Source organism: Cervus elaphus, chromosome 1 (assembly GCF_910594005.1).
Source record: "Cervus elaphus chromosome 1, mCerEla1.1, whole genome shotgun sequence".
Classification (NCBI taxonomy): Eukaryota; Metazoa; Chordata; class Mammalia; order Artiodactyla; family Cervidae; genus Cervus; species Cervus elaphus.
In genome coordinates, this window is record NC_057815.1 from 96,906,936 (window position 1) to 96,928,421 (window position 21,486).

The 21,486-nt window shown below is 39.0% G+C and overlaps 1 protein-coding gene across 1 annotated transcript; it reads right to left on the bottom strand.

Annotated features, from left to right (window-relative positions):
• Positions 1-7,039: 7,039 nt before the first annotated feature.
• On the bottom strand, positions 7,040-7,987 carry LOC122678239 (olfactory receptor 5B12-like). The gene has a single exon (XM_043878887.1). It carries the CDS (start codon positions 7,982-7,984, stop codon positions 7,040-7,042), a length of 945 nt encoding a protein of 314 aa, XP_043734822.1. The 5' UTR covers positions 7,985-7,987.
• Between the last annotated feature and the right edge of the window lie 13,499 nt (positions 7,988-21,486).

Below are 21,486 nucleotides of genomic sequence, written 5' to 3' on the forward strand. Positions count from 1 at the left end.
GGATTCCTTGGCCCTACATGTCAAACCTCAAAGTCCTCCATTCTAGATTTCTCATTTCAGAGGGGAACAAAAGTGAAATCCTTCACTACCCTTAGTCTCACTTTCTGTATTTTTTTAATGGAATTAGTGATTCCCACCCCTGATGTCTCATACAGCGGTTTGGAGATGAAATAAGATGGAGGATGTGAAATGCTCAGTAAATCACTCAGTCTACATAAAAGATTCCTCCTGTTATCAGAGAGTGCTGTCCAAGGTCATTCTGACTAACGTATTGCAGCAGTGTCACTGTGAAGGGAAAGGCCTCCAGCACTGAGACCCCCTTGCAATAAAATAAAGTCAAGTGAACAAGGTGCCCGGGGCACCAGGTTATTCTCACTCTAGTGAGACTGAATAAAGTCCGATTGGGACTCAAGGGTCTGATGACAAATGTCTTGAAGGGGATTACTCTGGCATGAAGCTCTCAGGAACAAGCTCTCCTGTGATCCATCCACAGGTCCAGGCCTCATGCACTCAGTATTTTAATTAAATTCTTGCCTTTGGGGACCAAGTACTTAGGGAACTAACTAAGCAAAGTCACGGTTGTATGAGTTGGTATTTCTTCTACAGTATACCCATCTGTTCTCAAAAACAACGAAAAAGAGGTTATTAACACTCTTGGACGATGCTGCTGTGGACATCAGAGCAGGAAGGAGAACGCAGGCTGGGGCATCGAACCACCAAGCCTCAGACATTACTTCCATAAACCCTGCGGGGTTTTCTTTCCCTTTCGAAGTAAATATCTTTCTGTGCCTTTTGTGCCCCTTGAATTTGGAAGTCTTAGCCTCACTGGAGTAAAATCTAGCAAATGGCAAGTATTCCAGATTTATTCCAAATGGCAAGTATTCCAGATTTATTCCAATCTTCCCTTTTACCCATATTTCATACCTTTAGATGAAACTGTATTTCTCAGTTTTCTTACAATCCTATAAGTGTCAAGTTGATTTCCAAGTAATTCATTTCTAAGCGGTAAAGAGAGACCACACCTTCTCATTCTTACACTCAGTGACACTGACATCTCCCACAAGTGACTCCAAAGTTTTCTGTAAGTGAAACGAGAGAGTGTGATAAAAATTCATGGTGGATATTAACCATGCACTCCTCTCACATCTACAAGGAAATTTCTTTGTGTGTAGGAAGAAAACTTTTGTAGCGAGCATGTATATGATCTCTGCCACCATCCAAGAAGTTAGTTCAATTAGAATTTTATCAATGTGATTTCCAGGGAGCCTGAAATATACAGCAAACAAACAAGTAGTGAGAAATAATTCTGTACATCCCGACTCAAATGCAAAGTATAATAGAAAATTATGTCCTATTCTGATCTCTGATGAGTTTGTTAAGCTTCTGTAAATAATGATGTTTACTTTTATTATTTCCACCTCTTTGAAATATAGTTGTTATATGACATTATAGAAATTTGACATCCACCAAGTTGAGTATATAAGAAAGGTAAGAAAACCTGCCTGCCAATGCAGGAGATGTAAGAGATGTGGTTTCAAACCCTGAGTTGGGAAGAAACCCCAGCAGAGGGCATGGCAACCCACTCCAGTATTCTTGCCTGGATAATCCCATGGACAAAGGAGCTTGGCAGGTTACAGTCCATCAGTTCAGTTCAGTTCAGTCTCTCAGTCATGTCCAACACTTTGCGAACCCATGAACTGCAGCACGCCAGGCCTCCCTGTCCATCACCAACTCCTGGAGTTTACTCAAACTCATGTCCATTGAGTCAGTGATGCCATCCAGTCATCTTATCCTTTGTCGTCCCCTTCTCCTCCTGCCCTCAGTCTTTCCCAGCATCAGGGTCTTTTCAAATTAGTCAGTTCTTCACATCAGGTGGCCAAAGTATTGGGGTTTCAGCTTCAACATCAGTCCTTCCCATGAATATTCAGGACGGATTTCCTTTAGGATGGACTGGTTGGATCTCCTTGCTGTCCAAGGGACTCTCAAGAGTCTTCAGGGTCACAAGAAGTCAGACACGGCTGAAGCACACACACACACACACACATACACACACGTATGTGTACATATATGCATGTGTGTGTGCTAATTTTATATATAATATATATAATTAAATGATTATCTTGGTAAGTTTAATTAACATATCATCACCTAACATAATTACAGTTTATTTTCTTTGGTTAAGAAATCTTAAGGTCTACCCTCTGAGCAACTTTTAAATATGCAGTAGATTATAATTAATGGTAGTGATTATGCTGTACATACATTCTGAAAACTTGTTTCTCTTATACCTAGGCGTCTGTACCTAAGCACTTCTTGGGCCCCTCAGGGGGTCAGCCAGGGACCCACTTGCACTCACCAGCAGGCCAGCACTTGCTCCTGGCACCCTGGGGGCTTATAGCCAGCCACCTTGACCCAGCCTGACTCATCATTGGGCCAGCACTACAGAGGACTCTCCTAGACACTCAGTCAGCCTGGCTAGGATCCAGTCCTTCCAACCAGCAGCTGACAGCCTCTGCACAAGGCCAGGCCCAGTGACCAGCCAGACCAGAGGCCAGTCACACCTATCCGCACACCCAAAGATGTCATCCTGCTGCAGCGAAATGACTCCACCACCCACACAGGGGGTCCCCTGGAGCACAGAGCCCTGGGGAGCAGAGGGGAGGGCCCGCCCTGCTGGGACATGAAGGATGTCTCCTACATAAAGCCACTTTCCAAGACCGGGGAACAGAACCAACCTATCAAATACATATAAAGTAGTGAATTTGACTAATTAATGAATTAGTCAAAATAAGGAAACAAAGTAATATGATCCAAATGAAATAACAAGATAAACTTCAGAAGAACTAAATGGACGTATGCAATCTAGCCAATAAAGAGTTCAAGGATTTGCTCCAAAAGATGCTCAAAGAACTCAGGAGAAGAAAAGATGGACATAGTGAAACATTTAACAAAGTAGAGAACATAAAGAAGATCCAAACAAAGCTGAAGAATAATTGAAATTAAAAAAAATACACTAGAAAAATATCAACAGCAGATTAGTTGATATAGAGGAATGAATCAGTGGACTGGAAGATAGGGTAGTGGAAATCACACAAGCAGAACAGGAGAAAAAAAAAAGAAAAACAAACATCAAGAAATGAGAATAGTTTAAGAGACCTCTAAGACAACATCAAGGAAATTAACATTCTTGCGATAGGGGTTCCAGGAAGAAAAGAGAGAGAAAAGGGAAGAGAACATATTTTAAGACATAAAGCTGAAAACTTCTCTAACCTGGGAAAGGAAACAGATAGCCAAGTCCAGGAAACACAGAGAATCCCAAACAGGATCTACTCCAAAAAGTCCACACCAAGACACCTTGTAATTAAAAAGGCAAAAATTAAAGAGAGAACATTTAAAGAAACAAGGGAAAGAAAGAAATCAGGTACAAAGGAGCTGCCAGAAGGATACTGTCTAACTTTCAGCAGAAACTCTGCAGGCCAGAAGAAGGCAGCACGGTACACCTAAAGTGATGAAAGGGGAAAACCAAGAATACTCTACCTGGAAGGGCTATCACTCAGATTTGAAGGAAATATCAAAAGTTTTACAGATTAGCAAACTCTAAAAGAGTCCAGGACCACCAAGCTAGCTTTACAAGAAATGTAAATGAGACTTCTCTAAGTGGGAAGGAATAGGCTACAACCACAAATAGAATATTCTGAAAGTAGAAATCTCACTGGCAAAGGCAATTATAAAAAAAAAAAAAGGTAGCAAATCAACCACTTACAAAGTTAATAGGAAGGCTAACAGACCAAAGTAATAAAATTATCTACATCCACAATAAGCAGGTAAGGGATACACAAAACAAAAATGTGTTTCTCCCTATTGCATATTCTGTGCAATATTGTGTTATTAATTCTTCTCTAAAGGTTTAGGACAATTCACCAGTGAAGCCACATGAACATAAAATTTTTTCTCTGGGTAGAGTTTTAATTATTATTAACCTAATTTTTTACTTAGCGTAAAAAAAATTATTTTTTTCCTTGAATCTATAGCGTTTGTTTGTGTCTTTTATAGAAATTGGATCTGTCAACTAATTGTAACCATATAACTGCTCTTACTTTTAAACATTCTTATTTCTGTTAAGTTATTTGAGACTTCTCTCTTTTTTCTTGATCAATCTCAATTAAGTTTTGTAAATTTTATGATCATTTCTAAGATATGACCCATGTCGCCCCACATTTATAGCCTCCCAACTAGCAATATCACTCACTAGAATGCTATTTTTCTTCCCCAAGAATGAACATACATTGACACCTCATAACCATATAAAGGTAACAGTTTACATTAGGGTTGACTTTTACTGTTGGATATTCTACAGATTTGGACAAATATATGATGGTATTATCCTTCAGTATAGTAACATACTAAGTATTTTCACTAAACTAAAAATCCTCTGTGATCCATCTAGTCATCCTTTCCAAAGCCCGAACTCATAACAAACAGACTTTTTTTTTTTACCATCACCATAGTTTTGCCTTTTCTAGAATGTTAATAGCAAAACCAGACAGTTGGAAGTTGATTCACATTGGTATCTTTACTTAGAAATATGAATTTAAATATTTTTCATGTCTTTTCATGGCTTGATAGCTCATTTTTCTAACACTGAATAACATTCTACTGTTTGAATTGCACAATATTAATCCATCCCTTTATTGAAGGACATATCAATTGCTTCCATGTGTTCTTAATAATGAATAACATTGCTATAAATACTCTTGAGCTACCTTTTGTGTGCTACTTTTAAGTTTTCAACTTATTTGGGTAAATACCAAGTAAAACAAGTGCTAAATTATATAGTAAGAGTGTGTTTAGTTTTGTAAGAAACTGGCAAACTGTCTTCCAAAGAGACGGTACTATTTTGCGTTCCTATTGGCAGTGCATAAGGGTTCTTGTTGCCCTACATTCTTAGTAGCACTTGACGTTGTCAGTGTTCTGGACTTTGGCCATTCTGAAAGACATGCAGTATTCTTCCATTGTTGCTTTACTTTGCATTTTCATTATGACATAAAATGTGGATGATACTTTAGAAATTAAGGTTTTGTATTTGGGTTAGCCAAAATGTTCATTTCCTTAAGATGTTATGGAAAAACTTGAACTTTATAACCAATAAGATAATTTGTAAAAGATTATATATAAGAGGAGGCAGAGTGTTCAGGGATGGCTTCATGAGCATGAATCCCATGCAGCCATGAAGACCTTGTGCTCAAAAGGTTCTGTACTGGGTTTAACACTGCTCTTGCTAACTTAAAATTGCTACACATTTTTAACAAGGCGCTCAGCACTTTTGTTTTTACACTGGGATCTGCAAAATAGGTAGCAAAATATGTAGCCAAAATGATTCTTCACACTTGAAATACTCCAGGGAGGTTTTAGCATTTTATAAGGATAATTCATAGAAAATGAAGAACCTGGTTCCTTTTCTCCAAAAGGAAAAATCTTTCCTATCAGGAGAGATAATCAGTTGCTGTGATCTTTCACTTGGTTCTGAAGGATATACATTTTAACTATCTCCATTTCATTGTTGTGAGCAATCGCTCAATTATGTCTGACTCTGCGATCCATGGATTGTAACCCACCAGGCTCCCCTGCCCATTGGATTATCCCAGGATTAATACTAGAATGGGCTGCCATTTCCCCTCCAGGGGCTCTTCCCAACCCAAAGACCAAACCCATGGCTCCTGCAGCTGATGCATTGGCAGGCAGATCCTTTACCCCTGAGCCACTCTCTGTTACCCCATAAAAGTCAAACCACAGGAGCCCTCAGTGCTAGATTCAAAACACCCCATTCAAAATATCACTTCCCACATATGGGTCCATGGTTTCAAAATAAATTTACATTCTTATATATTTTCTACATGTGTTCTAAATTATTTAACCTAGAAAGAAATAATTGCAGAAAAACAAGTATATAGAGAATTGATCATTCAAAGACATTCTCATTAGACTAATTTAAATTGGTACTATTTTAGTTTTAAGAGATATGTTTATAAGCAATTATTATCATATCTCTGAATGAGTCTTACTTTTCTAATATACCCACATTTAAAAGCCAGACTAGCTTATTCTAGAGACTGGTAGAGACTGGTAAGGACCAGACAGCCCAGCCTCTAATTTGAGCCAGAATGGTGATCTATCAGTTGGTGACCCGGCTGTAATTGGAAAGGAAGGAGCATAAAATGTGTCCTTAACTGAGCATCTATAGACAAAGAGTTAAGCCTGGCTATAAAACTAAATGTTGTTATTTTTATATCATGCTTTAAATTATACTTTCATTAAATTCCCTTTATATTCTGTTATGCCTTTTTCTGTTAAAATTGTCTCATGAAGATATTACTCTGGGTAATGAACCGATAAAGATGAAAATTGAGATAAGTAAAGATGCCCATTTAATGATGTTTATTGTCAATGAAAAAAATTAAAAAAAAAAAAACAGTAATAAACCTATAGTGATGATGTTTGGCAGGAGTATTAAGTATTTAAATGAAATAATTTCAAATATACAGTTCTTTTTTAATAAAATCACATACAAAATGACTATTTCTATCTTAAAATTATATTTAAAATGTATCATCAGACACCAAAACCACTGGTTCAAATTGCAGTCTAAAAACAGACCAATCCCATTTGACTTTTGAACTCATTTTTCTCTCCACCCATGGGTATGTGACTTACATGTAAGTTGCATGAAAATAAGGTGCAGGGGGCACATACGCATTTATGCATGTGAGCATAAATGTCCATATGAAAGTATGATTGATCATGGAACAAATATACAATAAAATGTAATTTAAAGAATTTTAAAAATATGAATTATAGTTTCATGCTTGATTCCACCAAAGTCATTACTCCTGAGATCACATTTTGTCAACACGTTTGTTTCCTAGACTTAAAAATTGAGGAATGATGTAAAAAAATTACATAATTATTGACCAAGCAGGTCAATATTTTCCCTAGCTTGATTTGAAGTGTATGTAACCGTACTATTGTTGTTTCTATATAATTAAGATATGAATCTTAGCGAGGACTTTGCCTTCCCCACAGCCTTTGTTAAGGCACTCTTGACCTCTCTGTTCCTCAGACTATAGATCAGCGGATTCAGCATGGGGATGACCACGGCGTAGAACACAGACGCCATTTTGTCTGTGTCCATGGAATGGCGGGAGCCGGGTTGAAGGTACATGAAGGCGCCTGCCCCATAGAAGATGGAGACAGAAGTGAGGTGGGACGCACAGGTGGAAAAGGCCTTCTGGCGTCCTTCAGATGAGCGCACCCTCAGAATGGTGACAAAGATAAACAGGTAAGAGACCAGGATGACCATGATAGTAAAGATGATATTGACGCTCACCAAAACAAAAAACACCATCTCGCTTCTGTTGCTGTCTGAACATGAGAGAGCCAGGACGGGAGTAGCATCACAGAAAAAGTGATCAATCACATTGGATCTGCAGAAAGAGAGACTGAATGCATTCCAAGTGTGCACAGAGGTCTCCAGAAAACTAAGAACATAGCAGCCTACGACCATCCAGGCACACACCCTTGGTGTCATGATGGTGGTGTAATGGAGTGGTTTACACACCGCTGCATGACGGTCATAGGCCATTAAAGCCAAGAGAAAAGTGTCCACAGCAAGAAAGACAGCAAAGAAGAAAAACTGAGCGGCACAAGCATTGTAGGAAATGACCTTGTCTCCTGTGAGGAATCCTGCCATCACTTTGGGAGTGACGGCTGTGGAGTAACCGAAGTCCATCAGAGAGAGGTGGCTGAGGAAGAGGTACATGGGGGTGTGGAGACGAGAGTCCAGCAGGATCAGCGTGATCACCCCCAGGTTCCCAACCAGAGTGAGGAGGTAGATGAGCGCGAACACGAGAAAGAGTGGGATCTGCAGTTGTGGGTCATGGGTTATCCCGGCAAAAATGAACTCAGTCACGAACGTACTGTTCTCCATGGGGGTTATCTATGCATTATGAAAATGCACTGTGTCAATGAGAAAAGAGGGTCTGGGTGGTACATGCGCTTAGAACCGTAATTATGTTCAAGTTATACCTTGTATCTGAATTTTCTAAACTAAATATGGGCATAACAACAAAAGTAATTTTTAAATAATATTAGAAATGTAAAATGTTCTAGTTTAAAGAATTTGGATGGTAATATAACCCAGTACCTCTATCCTCATAAATGATTGAAACTGAAGTACAGAAATGGACGGAAACTTATACAAGATCATTGCAGAGATTTGTTAAAAATGAGATCCCTGGTGGTTCAGTGGTGAAACCTCTGTGCTTCCAACGTAGGGGGCATGGGTTTGATCCCTGGTTGCGAACTAAGATGTCACATGCTGCACAGCGTGGGCAAAAACTAATAAAAGAACAATAAATCAATTTAAAAATGAGATTTGTTAGTCTCCCAATTCAGATTTTTCAAACATAGACATATTCATATTATATGCATATTCATGCAATAAAATAGCTTACTGTAATTTAATTTGCTTCATTGTGATTACCACTGTTGTATCATGAGCAGTGCTATATTCTAGTAATACAAATTTTAATATATCAAGTTCTAGCTTTAATAGTCTCACAAGACAATAGAATACATAGAATGAATAATTTCCCCAAAGTTCAATACTGTAGAAATTCCCATTCAAGGAATAAAAAATCTAGAGAATAAAAGTTAACAAGTGTGAGTCCAGACTAAGGACATTTAAATGCAAATTCTAGCTCCACCTTGTGCTAGATGACTGACTTTGGGTATTGTTCACTATCACTAGGTCATCAATCTTCCCTCGAACTCAGTATCAAACTGGAGTGATGGTGGAAACTGGCATTGCAGGGTTTTACACGTTATGGCTAGGACAGAGTTATTGGTCTATGCATTGATTAGAAGGGTGGATGTTGTAGTAGAGGAATTCCAGATAACTCTAAAAGGAAACATCCTATATGCTCCCTCATGCATTTGCTTCTTTGCCAAAACCTTTTCACTCTCGTGTTCTGTCCTTATCCTCCTCTAATTTTTCAAACAATAATCCTGTTTTACTCAAGTTTTGCACAGTCCAGCTATGCCAAGTATTTTCTGAGTCATCTTGTGTATTAACTAGAGTGTCTGAGGTTCGGGTTCTCCATCTGTAAAATTGGTCTAACATTATTGCCTGATATTTAACAGAATTCAATTAATGTACATATTCTTCCTGTTAGAAGATAGTGACAGATTCTATCTAGGGACCCAAAATGTAAGTGAGGTTAAAGAAAGCTTCCATGTAAGAATGAAATCTGGATTACTATGATGTCACCCATTTCCATTTTCTTTGCATTAAGCTTATTAATCTATACAACAGTTAATGATGGCTTAGAACAGGATGGTACTGAGGGAGGTAGTGAGAAGTTAAGCAATTATAGATATATTTCAAAAGTAGAACTGATTGGATTTCATGGTATGTTGAATGTAGGCATTAGGGAAAGAAGGAGCAATAATGACTCCATTTTTTGTATAATAACAAAAGAATGGTGTAGAAGAAGCAGATGTTCAAGAAATAGCCAGAGTGACAATTTCAGAATAGTCATGGTGAGTCTGCGATTCTTTCTGGCCATCTAACTTAGAAGAGTTATGTAAACAGTTGGACTTGTTGCATCAGAGTTTATTAATTCGAACTATATTGGCAACTTGCTAGTGATTTAATCTTCTCATATCATATTAAATCCACAAAATTAAATAAGACCACTAAAAGAAAGACTTTGGAGCACAAAAATCAGGGAGTATGATAATGTTATAAAGTCAAGAACATGAAACAATACAGCATTAAGAGGAAAGTGGAAGAGAAAATTGCCATCGCAGAGACGGCTGTCTCAAGACACAGGCTTCAGTTGGACAAGTAGGGAACTTCCAGAGGAGAAATGAAGTGTGTGCTGGTTATGCTGATGACTGACTGTAAATTCCAGAAGGAAGAGTAGAATGATCAGGAGTTGGGCAGGCGTGGCTGCTGGGCTTAGAAAAAGGGATATGAAGAGATGTGGCTGTTATGTAACGGGGTTGAGGGCTGACCTGAGAGTCCTCGGCTTCGTGGTGAGTGACACAGTGACAAAGAGCCTCGTGAGACGAGTCCTTCGGTCTCAACATAGGGGGGAAACCAGGCCATGAGGCTGTGGGGTGGGACGTGAGGGCGACGGTCTAGACAGAGCCCGCAGCGCCTCACCCCTCCTTTACTCCTGCTATTGGTGGTGGGGAGGCCACTGGGAGGCATTACCATCCTGAGAAGGCACCCTCTCGGTTTCTACCTTACCTTAATCAATGCAAAGATAAGTTGAGGGATAGGGGAAGTACACCGGAAGCATTTCATTTTACTTTTCACCATCCCTTTTCTCAACAAAGTGAAGGAGTGAGTCTCGATCCGGCATTTTCCTAAGGAGGAGAAAAATAATTTCAGGCATGTTTGTGAGATAACATTAATGTTAAGATAAGAATTATAAAACGCCTCTGAATCATGGATAGACTTTTTTAGCAGTCTTTCTATGGGTTGGACCACCACATTGGGTGTTCAGGATATAATTGAAAAGTGCACAAGATGCCCTGTACCCTCAGTACAAGGCTGATTTATTCTTCAAAGAATAACATGAATTTCAAAGCTTCCATGAAGTCTTCTAAAACTCCTTCTCTCTAGACACAGCCTTTCTGTTATAATCTACAGGGCACCATTCATCACTTTGTTACTCTTAATGATTTGGTTCATCTTAATTTAAGCATGTATGGACGTGAGAGTTGGATCATAAATAAGGCTGAGTGCCAAAGAATTGAGGCTTTTGAACTGTGGTGTTGGAGAAGCCTCTTGAGGTCCCTTGGACAGCAAGGAGATCAAACAAGTCAATCCTAAAGGAAATCAATGCTGAATTTTCATTGGAAGGACTAATGCTGAAGTTAAAGCTCCAATACTTTGGCCACCTGATGCAAAGAGCTGACTGATTAGAGAAGACCCTGATGCTGGGGAAGATTGAAGTCAGGAAGAGAAGGGGACGACAGAGGACGAGATGGTTGGATGGCATCACGGACTCGATGGACATGAGTTAGAGCAAATTCTGGGAGCCAGTGAAGGACAGGGAAGCCTGGTGTGCTGCAGTCCAAGGGGCTGAAAAGAGCTGGACACAACTGAGCAACTGGACAACGACAACAATTTAAACTTCATCTCCCATATAGAGCATCAATTCTGTATAAGCAGACAAACTTAAATAATGAATTAAACTATGATAGTTAGAAACTGCAGAGCACTTTCTGTTTTCAGGGCACCACATGCATGCTATACCTCCATTGATTTATCACCCAACTATGTGAGATACTATCCCCTTTTCACCTAGGGGGAAACTGAAGCTTACTGACAAAGAGTTATACACAGAGGTCCATAAAACTAGTGAGTTAGCAGAGTTGGTATTTGAAGTCATATCATTTTGAATCAAAGCCAGAGTTCTTTTTTTTAAGATTGTTGTTACTATGGATCATTTTCAAAGCCTTTACTGAATTTGTTACAATGTTGCTTCTATTGCTTCTGTTCTGGTTTTTTGGCCATATGCCATGTGGCATATGGGATCATAGCTCCCTGACCAGGGATCAAACCTGCTCCGCTAAAATGTGAAATTATAACCACTGGACTGCCATGAAAGTCCAAACTCTGAGCTCTTGATCACCAAAAAATATTCCCCAAATCTTTTATATATAATCTAAACTTTGTGCCCCAGTCCTGAGCACAAAAAGTTACTCAGTATATTGGTGTATTCATGAATGAACTGATAATTATTGAGTTCATCATTCACAGGTAATGTGGCAAGTAAAAAGCATGGTCTTGGGAAAGAAACATATGATTAGCTAGTGAAAATTTGGCTAATACTTTATTTTTCTGAATCCCAGCCAAATGAGGAGAACTAGATCCACAGTGTTCATAATCAAATTCTTCTTCTCATTTGAAAGAAAGAAAGAAAAAGAGAAAGGAAAAGGAATGAAAAGAAAAAATATTACTACATATAAAAGTTACATAAATAACATCAGTTAATAAGCCTCATAAAGTGCTGGAATTTTTTTCAGTAAATCATCCAACACTCATTCTCCTCCAAGTACCAAGTGCTTACAGTATATCAGGTTGTGTGCTAATTCTAAGGGCCACGATGACGTAAAAAACATGTTCCCTGATCAGGAAGTGCAGAGGATCAAGAGAGAGAGATAAAATGGTGAATGCTGATTCACCCTTCGGTCAATATAGCTAATAGTTAAGCTGATTAACTATTAACTAAGCTGACTGGGTGCCTAATGCCAGCAAACCATAAGAATGATCACTGGAGTCCAAGTCCCCTCACTCATGAAAATTGTTCCTTCTGGTGTGACTTTTACACCTGTTCTCTTGGTGCATTTTTATGATTGTTCTGTTAGACTTGGTCCCATTTATTTATCTCTATTTCTTCTCTTTTTCATTAATGGTGTTATATGCCCTCCAGATTTTAATAAATTTCTAATCAAGATTCAATTCAATACTCTCAAATACCTTAGGATTAGATGATGGAGCTAATATTTCCATACTTCAGAAGAAGAAACAAAAAGTGAGAAGAGTTGAATAACTTTTCAATTTCTACAAACCCCTGCACGGCAAAGCAGGGACTCAAGTCCCTTCCATTCCTTTTACTTTTTCACAAGATAAATGCACATCCTTCTTAAGAATTTCCATAGTGTTTGTGACATAGTCTCTTTTTAAAAATCACAGACATATAAAAACATTCAAAATGTTCAGTATTCAGTTATGGATAAATCAAGATGAAAACAGGTGCATTGATATATTTTCCTGGTTACTTCTGACCCTACAAATTTACACAGATTGCAGATTTGATTGGAGGCTTACCTGGCTTCTTGGACAACGAAGAGGCAAATTCAACACTTTCACATGTGAGTCTCAAATCCGAAATTCAGTCTATAAAAGAAAAGATATATTCTACTGAGATGTTCTTCTCAGCCTTTGATCAAAAGGGAAAAGTTCTTCAGAGCATGGAAAGATTGAGGAAAAAACACTTAATGGCAGAGAAGTAGCTAGCATGTCTTGTATGGTAAGAGCTGCTGATCTATCTTCTTAAATAAGTCACTTAATTGCTTTAAGCCACTATATATTCCTCTATTAAATGGAGATGCTAGAAAGGCAGCCCCAAACAATATCTTCCCTAAAAGACTACTGCTGTCATGAGAAAATAAGAGAACCCCTGTAGTGTGTTGAAAATGGTGATCATGATAATCAAAGTCATGATGATTGGCAGGTATTTGTCTTGGTCATTATTCCAAGCTTCCTGTAACTCTGCAGAAATATCATCATATCTGTTAGATAACTACTGACAATCATGTGAATGAATGAATGGTCAAGGGGCCCTAGCACTTGGTCTATTACCTGTAATATAGGCCGAATGGAGCTAGTAGAAACTGGAAGAGAGAGAAGCTTATACACCCACAGACTTCTCAGGGGACAAAGCCCCCATGAGGGCAGTAACAGGTCCTGATCTTACTGCTGGAGGACAACTGATGAATGTGTCTGTAGGGATCCAGCTCTGCTTGTTGAGGGAAACCTTGAGTGTATTAATATAATGTGTATTGATTTTCTATGATAATGCTAAAATCAAGTTACATCTTTACCTCTAGTGTCCAATATTGACATAAACATGGGGTGTAGGGACACTAAGCCAACTGGATCCCAGAAAGAAATGCATGACTTAATTCATCAGAAACATTTGAACTATTAGTAAGAATTATTAATTCATTCAACTGTGTATTGGTCCCAAATGAGTTTAGTCATACTCATGACCCTGGATGTCCATATCCATGCAAAACAAACATGTTCTTTGTCTCATGTGCTTAAGCCAATTGGGGAAACAAACATGGAAGACACTCACAATAAGGATATAAAATTACAACTATAACAAGTTGCCCATATGAGAGTGAACAGTAAAAATCTACCTTAAATTGTTAGGCCAGAATGTTTTTCTCAGGAGAATGAACACCTCAGTCAATACATAAAGGATGAACAGAGGTAGCATGGGAAAGATTGCCCAAACAAAGAGAAGAGTTATGGTAAGGACTCAAGTTTCAAACGGAGTTGGCAGAATCTAAAGAAACCGGAAGGACTACAGCATTGGCAGCAACGCTTGTTCCTTGGAAGTTTGTTTTCAGCGTCCTTTCCAGAATAAAATTCAGAAACAAATACAAACAAACAAAAATGCTCATCCCAAACATTAAAAAATTATCAGGAGGAATGACTGGACCAGCATGGACAAATGGTAATGATAATTCAACTTTGTCCTACCTAAAGCAGAAAACCCTGGGACTGGCAATTAGTTTCAGACTGGAGTACATTTTGTTACCACTAATTTGGGAATTTGCATCATTGTGTGCCAAGCCATATCCCATTTCTCAAGGAGAGCCTGTTATATTTAAAACTATTCTGAACAGCCAATAGTTTTTAAAGCTCCAGTGGAGAAATTCCTAGAATTTGCTTTGTGATATTTGAGTAATTAATGTCGACTCTATCAAGTCATGACTGAATGGTATTCTCATACACAAGACTTTTCAGACTCTGTACGTATCATTCATCACCATCTTAGGCTTCCAGTGTTTGGTTTTTATTGTTCTTGCCCTAGTAGAAACAGCTGCTACTCTTACTACCAGAAATGGTAGTAGTAGAATCTTTCTTCTAAGTTCATGTTGAGGACAGTATCTAGCATGAGAAACATGAGCATATAAACTGCAGATAGACATATTGAGATTTAAATACAGGACTCTTCATTTTGTCGTTATGAAACCCTTAACAAACACTTGTATAAGATTGACTTTAATAGTGCTATATACATCATTGAATTATAATATACTTGTAAGGCAATTTTTTTTAATCTCATTACAGTGCCAAAAAAGAGATAATCACTCAAAGATTTTATCATAATTGCTGTTATTCATTTATTGACTCCTTGACAACACACAAGATTATTCTTATTCTTTCATTGACTCATAATAAAAGAATTCTTTGAGGATACAATGTGTTGAACATTTTCCCCCCAAAGAATACAGACATTTATACTTAATACTGGAATATAAAGCATGTACACAAATTATTATGCTACAAATGAGAAGTGATGATTATGGTCAGAGAAGTACATGTCAGTTATTAGCACTTAGAATGACCCTGATGTTGTCTTCATTAATAGTATAATGTCTATGTATATGGCTTCTCAGGTGGCACAGTGGTAAAGAATCTGCCTGCCAATGTGGGAGACACAAGAGAGGTGGGTTCACTCCCTGGGCTGGGAAGATCCTCTGGAGGAGGAAATGGCAACCCATTCAAGTCTTCTTGCCTAGAAAATTCAATGGACAGAGGAGCCTGGTGGGCTACAGTCCAAAGGGTTGCAAAGAGTCGGACATGACTGAGTAACTGAGGACACACACATATGCGTGTGAATTCATATATATACATATGTATATGTATCAGTTCAGTTCAGTTCAGTCGCTCAGTCATCTCTGACTCTCTGTGACCCCATGGACTGCAGCACGCCAGGCTTCCCTGTCCATCACTAGCTCCCGGAGTTTACTGAAACTCTTGTCCGTTGAGTGGGTGATGCTGTTCAACCATCTCATCCTCTGTTGTCCCCTTCTCCTCCTGCTTTCAATCTTTCCCAACATCACGGTCTTTCAAATGAGTCAATTCTTTGCATCGGGTGGCCAAAGTATTGGAGTTTCAGCTTCAGCATCAGTCCTTCCATTGAATATTTAGGACTGATTTCCTTTAGGATGGACTGGAGGGATCTCCTTGCAGAGTCTTCTCCAACACCACAGTTCAAAAGCATCAATTATTCAGTGCTCACCTTTCTTTATAGTTCAACTCTCACATCCATACATGACCACTGGAAAAATCATAGCCTTGACTAGATGGACTTTGTTGCCAAAGTAATGTCTCTACTTTTTAATATGCTGTCTAGGTTGGTCATAACTTTTCTTCCAAGAAGCAAGCCTCTTTTAATTTCATGGCTGCAATCACCATCTGCAGTGATTTTGGAGCCCGAAAAAAGAAAGCCTGTCACTATTTCCACTGTTTCCCCATCTATTTGTCATGAAGTAATGGGACCAGATGCCATGATCTTAGTTTTCTGAATGTTGAGCTTTAAGCCAACTTTTTCCCTCTCCTCTTTCACTTTCATCAAGAGGCTCTTTAGTTCTTCTTCACTTTCTGCCATAAGGGTGGTGTCCTCTTCATATCTGAGGTTATTGATATTTCTCCCAGCAATCTTGATTCCAGGCTGCGCTTCTTCCAGCCCAGCTTTTCTCACGATATACTCTGCATATGCATATATAGTATTACATATATTATAATAATAATAACATATAACACATAGCTACTGAACATATGTTATATGCTCTGTGCACTCAGTTATGTCCAGCTCTTTGTGACCCAATAGACTGTAACTGGCAGGCTCCTCTGTCCTTGCAATTTTCCAGGCAAGAATACTGGAGTGAGGTTTGCCATTCCTATTCCAGGGGATCTTTCTGACCCAGGGATTGAACCTGTATCTCTTGCATCTCCTGCATTGAATTCTTTACCACTGGGAAGCTAGGTACTACCTAATATAGTACTCACAAAAAAACTCCTGTATAGATATTATTGCTATTCTTTTTTAAAATGAGAAAAGAAGCACATTTGGAGAAGTTATGTAACTTGCGAAGGACACACAGCAGGTATATATGAGCAATCAGGCCACAAAAATCATAAACAATATGTTTAAACTGTATGCTATGCTGCTGAAAAGCATGTTACAGATTCAGTATATCACGGTTTGTTTATGGTAGAAAGTGGATCACAATAAGTCTGGCTGTCTCAAAAAGTGCTCCACAGAATTGTATTTCTTCAAGGTGGTATTACTTATTCAAATATTTGTAATATGCTGTATAATCCTTTCATGGACACTAACTTATACATGACTTTAAAGTTAAGTTTATATTTGACAAATCCAGTGTTCCTCAACTTTAATCCTAAATATAATTTTTAAAGAATTCCTATTAACTTTTTATCAAATGAGCTAGAGGATACAATGGAGTAGCATCTTTTAAGTAACTCCATGGTAAATATCCTATGTTAGTGCATATATATGGAGTCTAGGAAAATGGTACAGCTGAGCCTATTTGCAGGGTAGGAGTAGAGATGCAGACATAGAGAATGGGCCTGTGGATACAGAGGGACGAAGAAGGAGGTGGATGATTTGGGAGAGTAGGATTGGCATGGCTTCCCTGATAGCTCAGTTGGTAAGGAAGCCACCTGCAGTGCAGGAGACCCTGCTTTGATTCGAGTTGGACCATAAAGCTGAACACCGAAGAATTGATGCTTTTGAACTGTGGTGTTGGAGAAGACTCTTGAGAGTCCCTTGGACTGCAAGGGGACCAAACTAGTCCATCCTAAAGGAAATCAGTCCTGAATATTGGTTGGAAGGACTGAGGCTGAAGCCAAAGCTGCAATACTTTGGGTACCTGATGTGAAGAACTGACTCATTGGAAAGGACCCTGATGCTGGGAAAGATTAAAGGTGGGAGGGAAGGCGGTGACAGAGGATGAGATGGCTGGATGGCATCACCGACTCAGTGGACACGAGTCTGAGTAACTCCGGGAGTTGGTGATAGACAGGGAGGCCTGGTGTGCTGCGGTCCATGGGGTTGCAGAGAGTCGGACATGACTAGAGACTGAGCTGAGCTGAGCTGACTGAGGACTGGCATAGACAGGCCCTGTGGACACGAGCTGGTGGGAGCAGGCGTGCAGTGTAGAGAGCTCAGCCCGGCGCTCGGTGATGACCTAGGGCCGGGTGGAGGGGCTGGGAGGAGGCTCAGGAGGCAGGGGGCATGTGTGTCCATGGAGCTGACCCACTCTGCTGAACAGGAGAGGCTAACACCACACTATGATGCAATCACACTGCAGACTCTGCGGCCCCACGGACCCCGCCACGCTCCTCTCTCCACGGGATTCTCCAGGCAAGGACACTGGATGGGCTGTCATGCCCTTCCCCAGGGATCTCATCTATTTATGGACGGCTTCCAAATCCATACCTCTTCTCCTGACCTTTGTTCTAAGGTCTAGATTATTTATCCAATTACACTTTGGCATTTCCACTTAAATGTTCAGTCAAAATGTCAAACTTAAAAACAAACAAAAACAGAAAACCCAAAATACTTCCATGTTACACAGATTCAACATCATATTTTCATTTAATGAAAGTCAAAAAGCTAATTTCAAAATCAGCCAAAGAATAAACAAACACTTTCAAAGTTGCAGAAGTGGGACTGACATCTGATTTCTCAACATGAATGATAAGTTCAGGAGTGATTGGAATGATGTCTGTAAAAGTATTAAGGACTAGTAACTCATAAACTAGAATTTTACAGCCAGTTATCATATCTTTCAAAACGAAACAGAGTAAAAACCTCTTCCCACAATAAAATTGAGAGATCCAGTTGCCTGCAAATCTATACTGAAAGGAATACCAAAGAAAGTTCTTCCAGAAAAAAAAAAAAAAAGCTTCAAAATGAAAATATAGGAAATTAGAAAAAGCACTGGAAAGACTAATAGGTTGGTGCTACAAATAAATATATTAACTGCTTTAAATAATGTTGAAAATTCTAAAGTTTTAATTGTAAGTAGAGTCAAAATATTTGACAATAAAGCAAAAAGGGGTGGGAAGCAAACGGAATCAAAATATACAACTCTTTAACACTGAGGAAAAAATAAAAGTATAAAGGTACAAGTAAATAAGTAAAGGATGAAAATTGCAATATAAGAGACAAAGAAGCAAAATTAATTATTTAATATTAGGTAATCTTACTCTAAAGAAAGGAAAAATATGAAACACACAATAGGTGGACTAATAGAAAACCAAGAGGCAGATTTCAACCCACTGTATCAGTTATCACTTTGAGAGTCAAAGTCCAATAATTTTATATAAAGATAAAAGCTTATTGAACTGAAATATACTGAACTGAATATATATTTAGGTATGAAACATGTGATAACATAAAACATTTGTTTCCTAATTGTTCAAAAAAACAAAAACTGAATGGCTTCTGTTATCCCTTATGTTATGCAAAGTAATCATCAGTATTTTCTAAAGCTACCCTAAGAAGATGCAATCACAATTCCTTTTCTAATATTTTTTCTCCCACAGTTGTTACCAAAAGTGCGATCTGGCTGCTCACCCCTTTAAAGCCAATAAAGAGGCAAGGAAAGGTTGCTTTATTTGGAGGCTGTCAGCTGGGGTGGGGGTGGGGTGGTAGGGTGGACTCCTGTCCGAAGATCACTTCCCCGCTGATAATCAGTGGGCGGGAGCTTTAAATGGGGATTTCCAGGGATGTGTAGGTGGAGGGAGGGAGCTACATGCAGAAACAGCCCAGTCAGCTCTGACAGTCCTCTTGAAATTGGTCATCAGAAGTCTGATATGTGTCATCTTGATTGTTTTAAGTGCACTTAATCTGTAGTTCCAGGGTCAGCTTGTTCCCATTTATTTGAGGCCAGTTCTCAAAACTGTGGCAGCTTCCGTCTTGGCTACAACCTGGCCATCACGCAGTTAACTTCCTCCACCCAGTGAGGTTTCAGTATCTACAAAACAGAACATTATCTACAGCACTTAAGGAGGAACTAAAGGTTCTTGACTTCTTTTAATGACTAAATTATTATTATTAGGTCTTGACTGTTTTCCTTTGTTTCTGCCTTTTCTCACTTCTCTGATTAAACTTGCTCTTTGGCTATAGTCTTTCTACAGACAAAAGGCAGGCAGAAGATATGGTGTGGAAGGACCATGGGGTTCTGTTACATTTCAAAGTCATGGCACTAAAAGAACCAACTTTACAAGATGAGATTGCATGGTAACCTAATAGGAGAAGCAGATTATGGCTTCCTCTTTGTACACAGTCTTAATTTACCTTTTTAAAGTTGAGGTATAATTGACATATAGCATCATATCAGGTGTACCACATAATGATTGGACACTGGTTTGAACTGCAAATTGATCATAAGACTAGCTAACATCCATTCCCACATGTAATTGCAATTTCTTTTCCCTGTGATGAGGATTTTTAAGATCTGCTCACTTAGCAACTTTCAAATATGCAGTACAGGTTTATTAACGACAATCACTATGCTATATGTTAATTTACTTTATAACCACAATTTTTACCTTCTGAATTATCTCATTCTTTTGACAACACTTTTGGTTCATAAGGGCTTCCCTGGTGGCTCAGACGGTGAAGTGTTTGCCTGCAATGTGGGAGACCTGGGTTCAATCCCTGAGTCGGGAAGATCCCCTGGAGAAGGAAATGGCAACCCACTCCAGTATTCTTGCCTGGAAAATTCCATGGATGGAGGAACCTGGTGGACTACAGTTCATGGGGTCGCAAAGAGTCGGACATGACTGAGCAACTTCCCTGGTGCCTTGGTTCATAAATGGGCTCCTTGGCACTCCATAACAAACCTCAAAACTCCTCAATTCTAGATTTCTTGTTTCAGATAGAAACTGAAGTGAATTTCTTCACTTAGCCTCACTTTCTAAATCTTTTTAATGGAGTTAGTGATACCCACCCCTGAGGTTTTACAGAGTTGTTTGATTATGAAATAAGATGGAGCATGTGAAACCTCCGGCAAATCACTCAGTCTAAGAAAAGATTTCCCTTGTTATCAGGCAGTGCTATGCAAGGTCATCCTGACTGATGCACCGCAGCTACGTCACTGTGAAGGTAAAGGCCTGCGGCTCTGAGACCCTGAAGACCGCCTTGTGCTAACATCAGTGAACAAGGCTGCCCTGGGCAGCGGATTGCTCTCACTCTAGTGAGTTTGAATGAAGCCAGATTGGGATTTAAGGGTCTGGTGACTGATGTCTTGAAGGGGATTGTACTGGCGAGAAACTCTTAGGGGACAAGTTCTCTTGTAATAAATACATCCATAGCTCCATGCCTATTGAATATTTTAATTAAAATAATTCCTGTGGGGACCAAGTACTTAGGGAAACTACTAAGGAAAGTCATGGGGTGTAGGAGTTATTATTTCTTCTCAAGTAAACCCATCTGTTCCCCCAAATAAAGAAACAATTATTTTAACATTCTTGGAAGCTGCTGACATGGGCATTAGAGCAGAAAAAGTAACACAGGCTGGGGCATTGAACCAGTCACCAAGACCTTGGACAACATGACCTCCGTTAAGTTCTGTGGGGTCGTTTTCTTCCTTTCTCTTTGGAGATAAGTATCTTCCTGCGTCTATTGTGCACCTTGAATTTGAAAGTCATAGCCTGACTAGAAGCAAAATCTAGCAAAAGGCAAGCATCCCAATTTTATGCTCACCCAACACTAATCTTGCTTCTCTTTTATGTATACTGTAAACCTCCAGATGAAATTTTATTTCTTGGTTTTCTTACAATCATATATGGGCTGA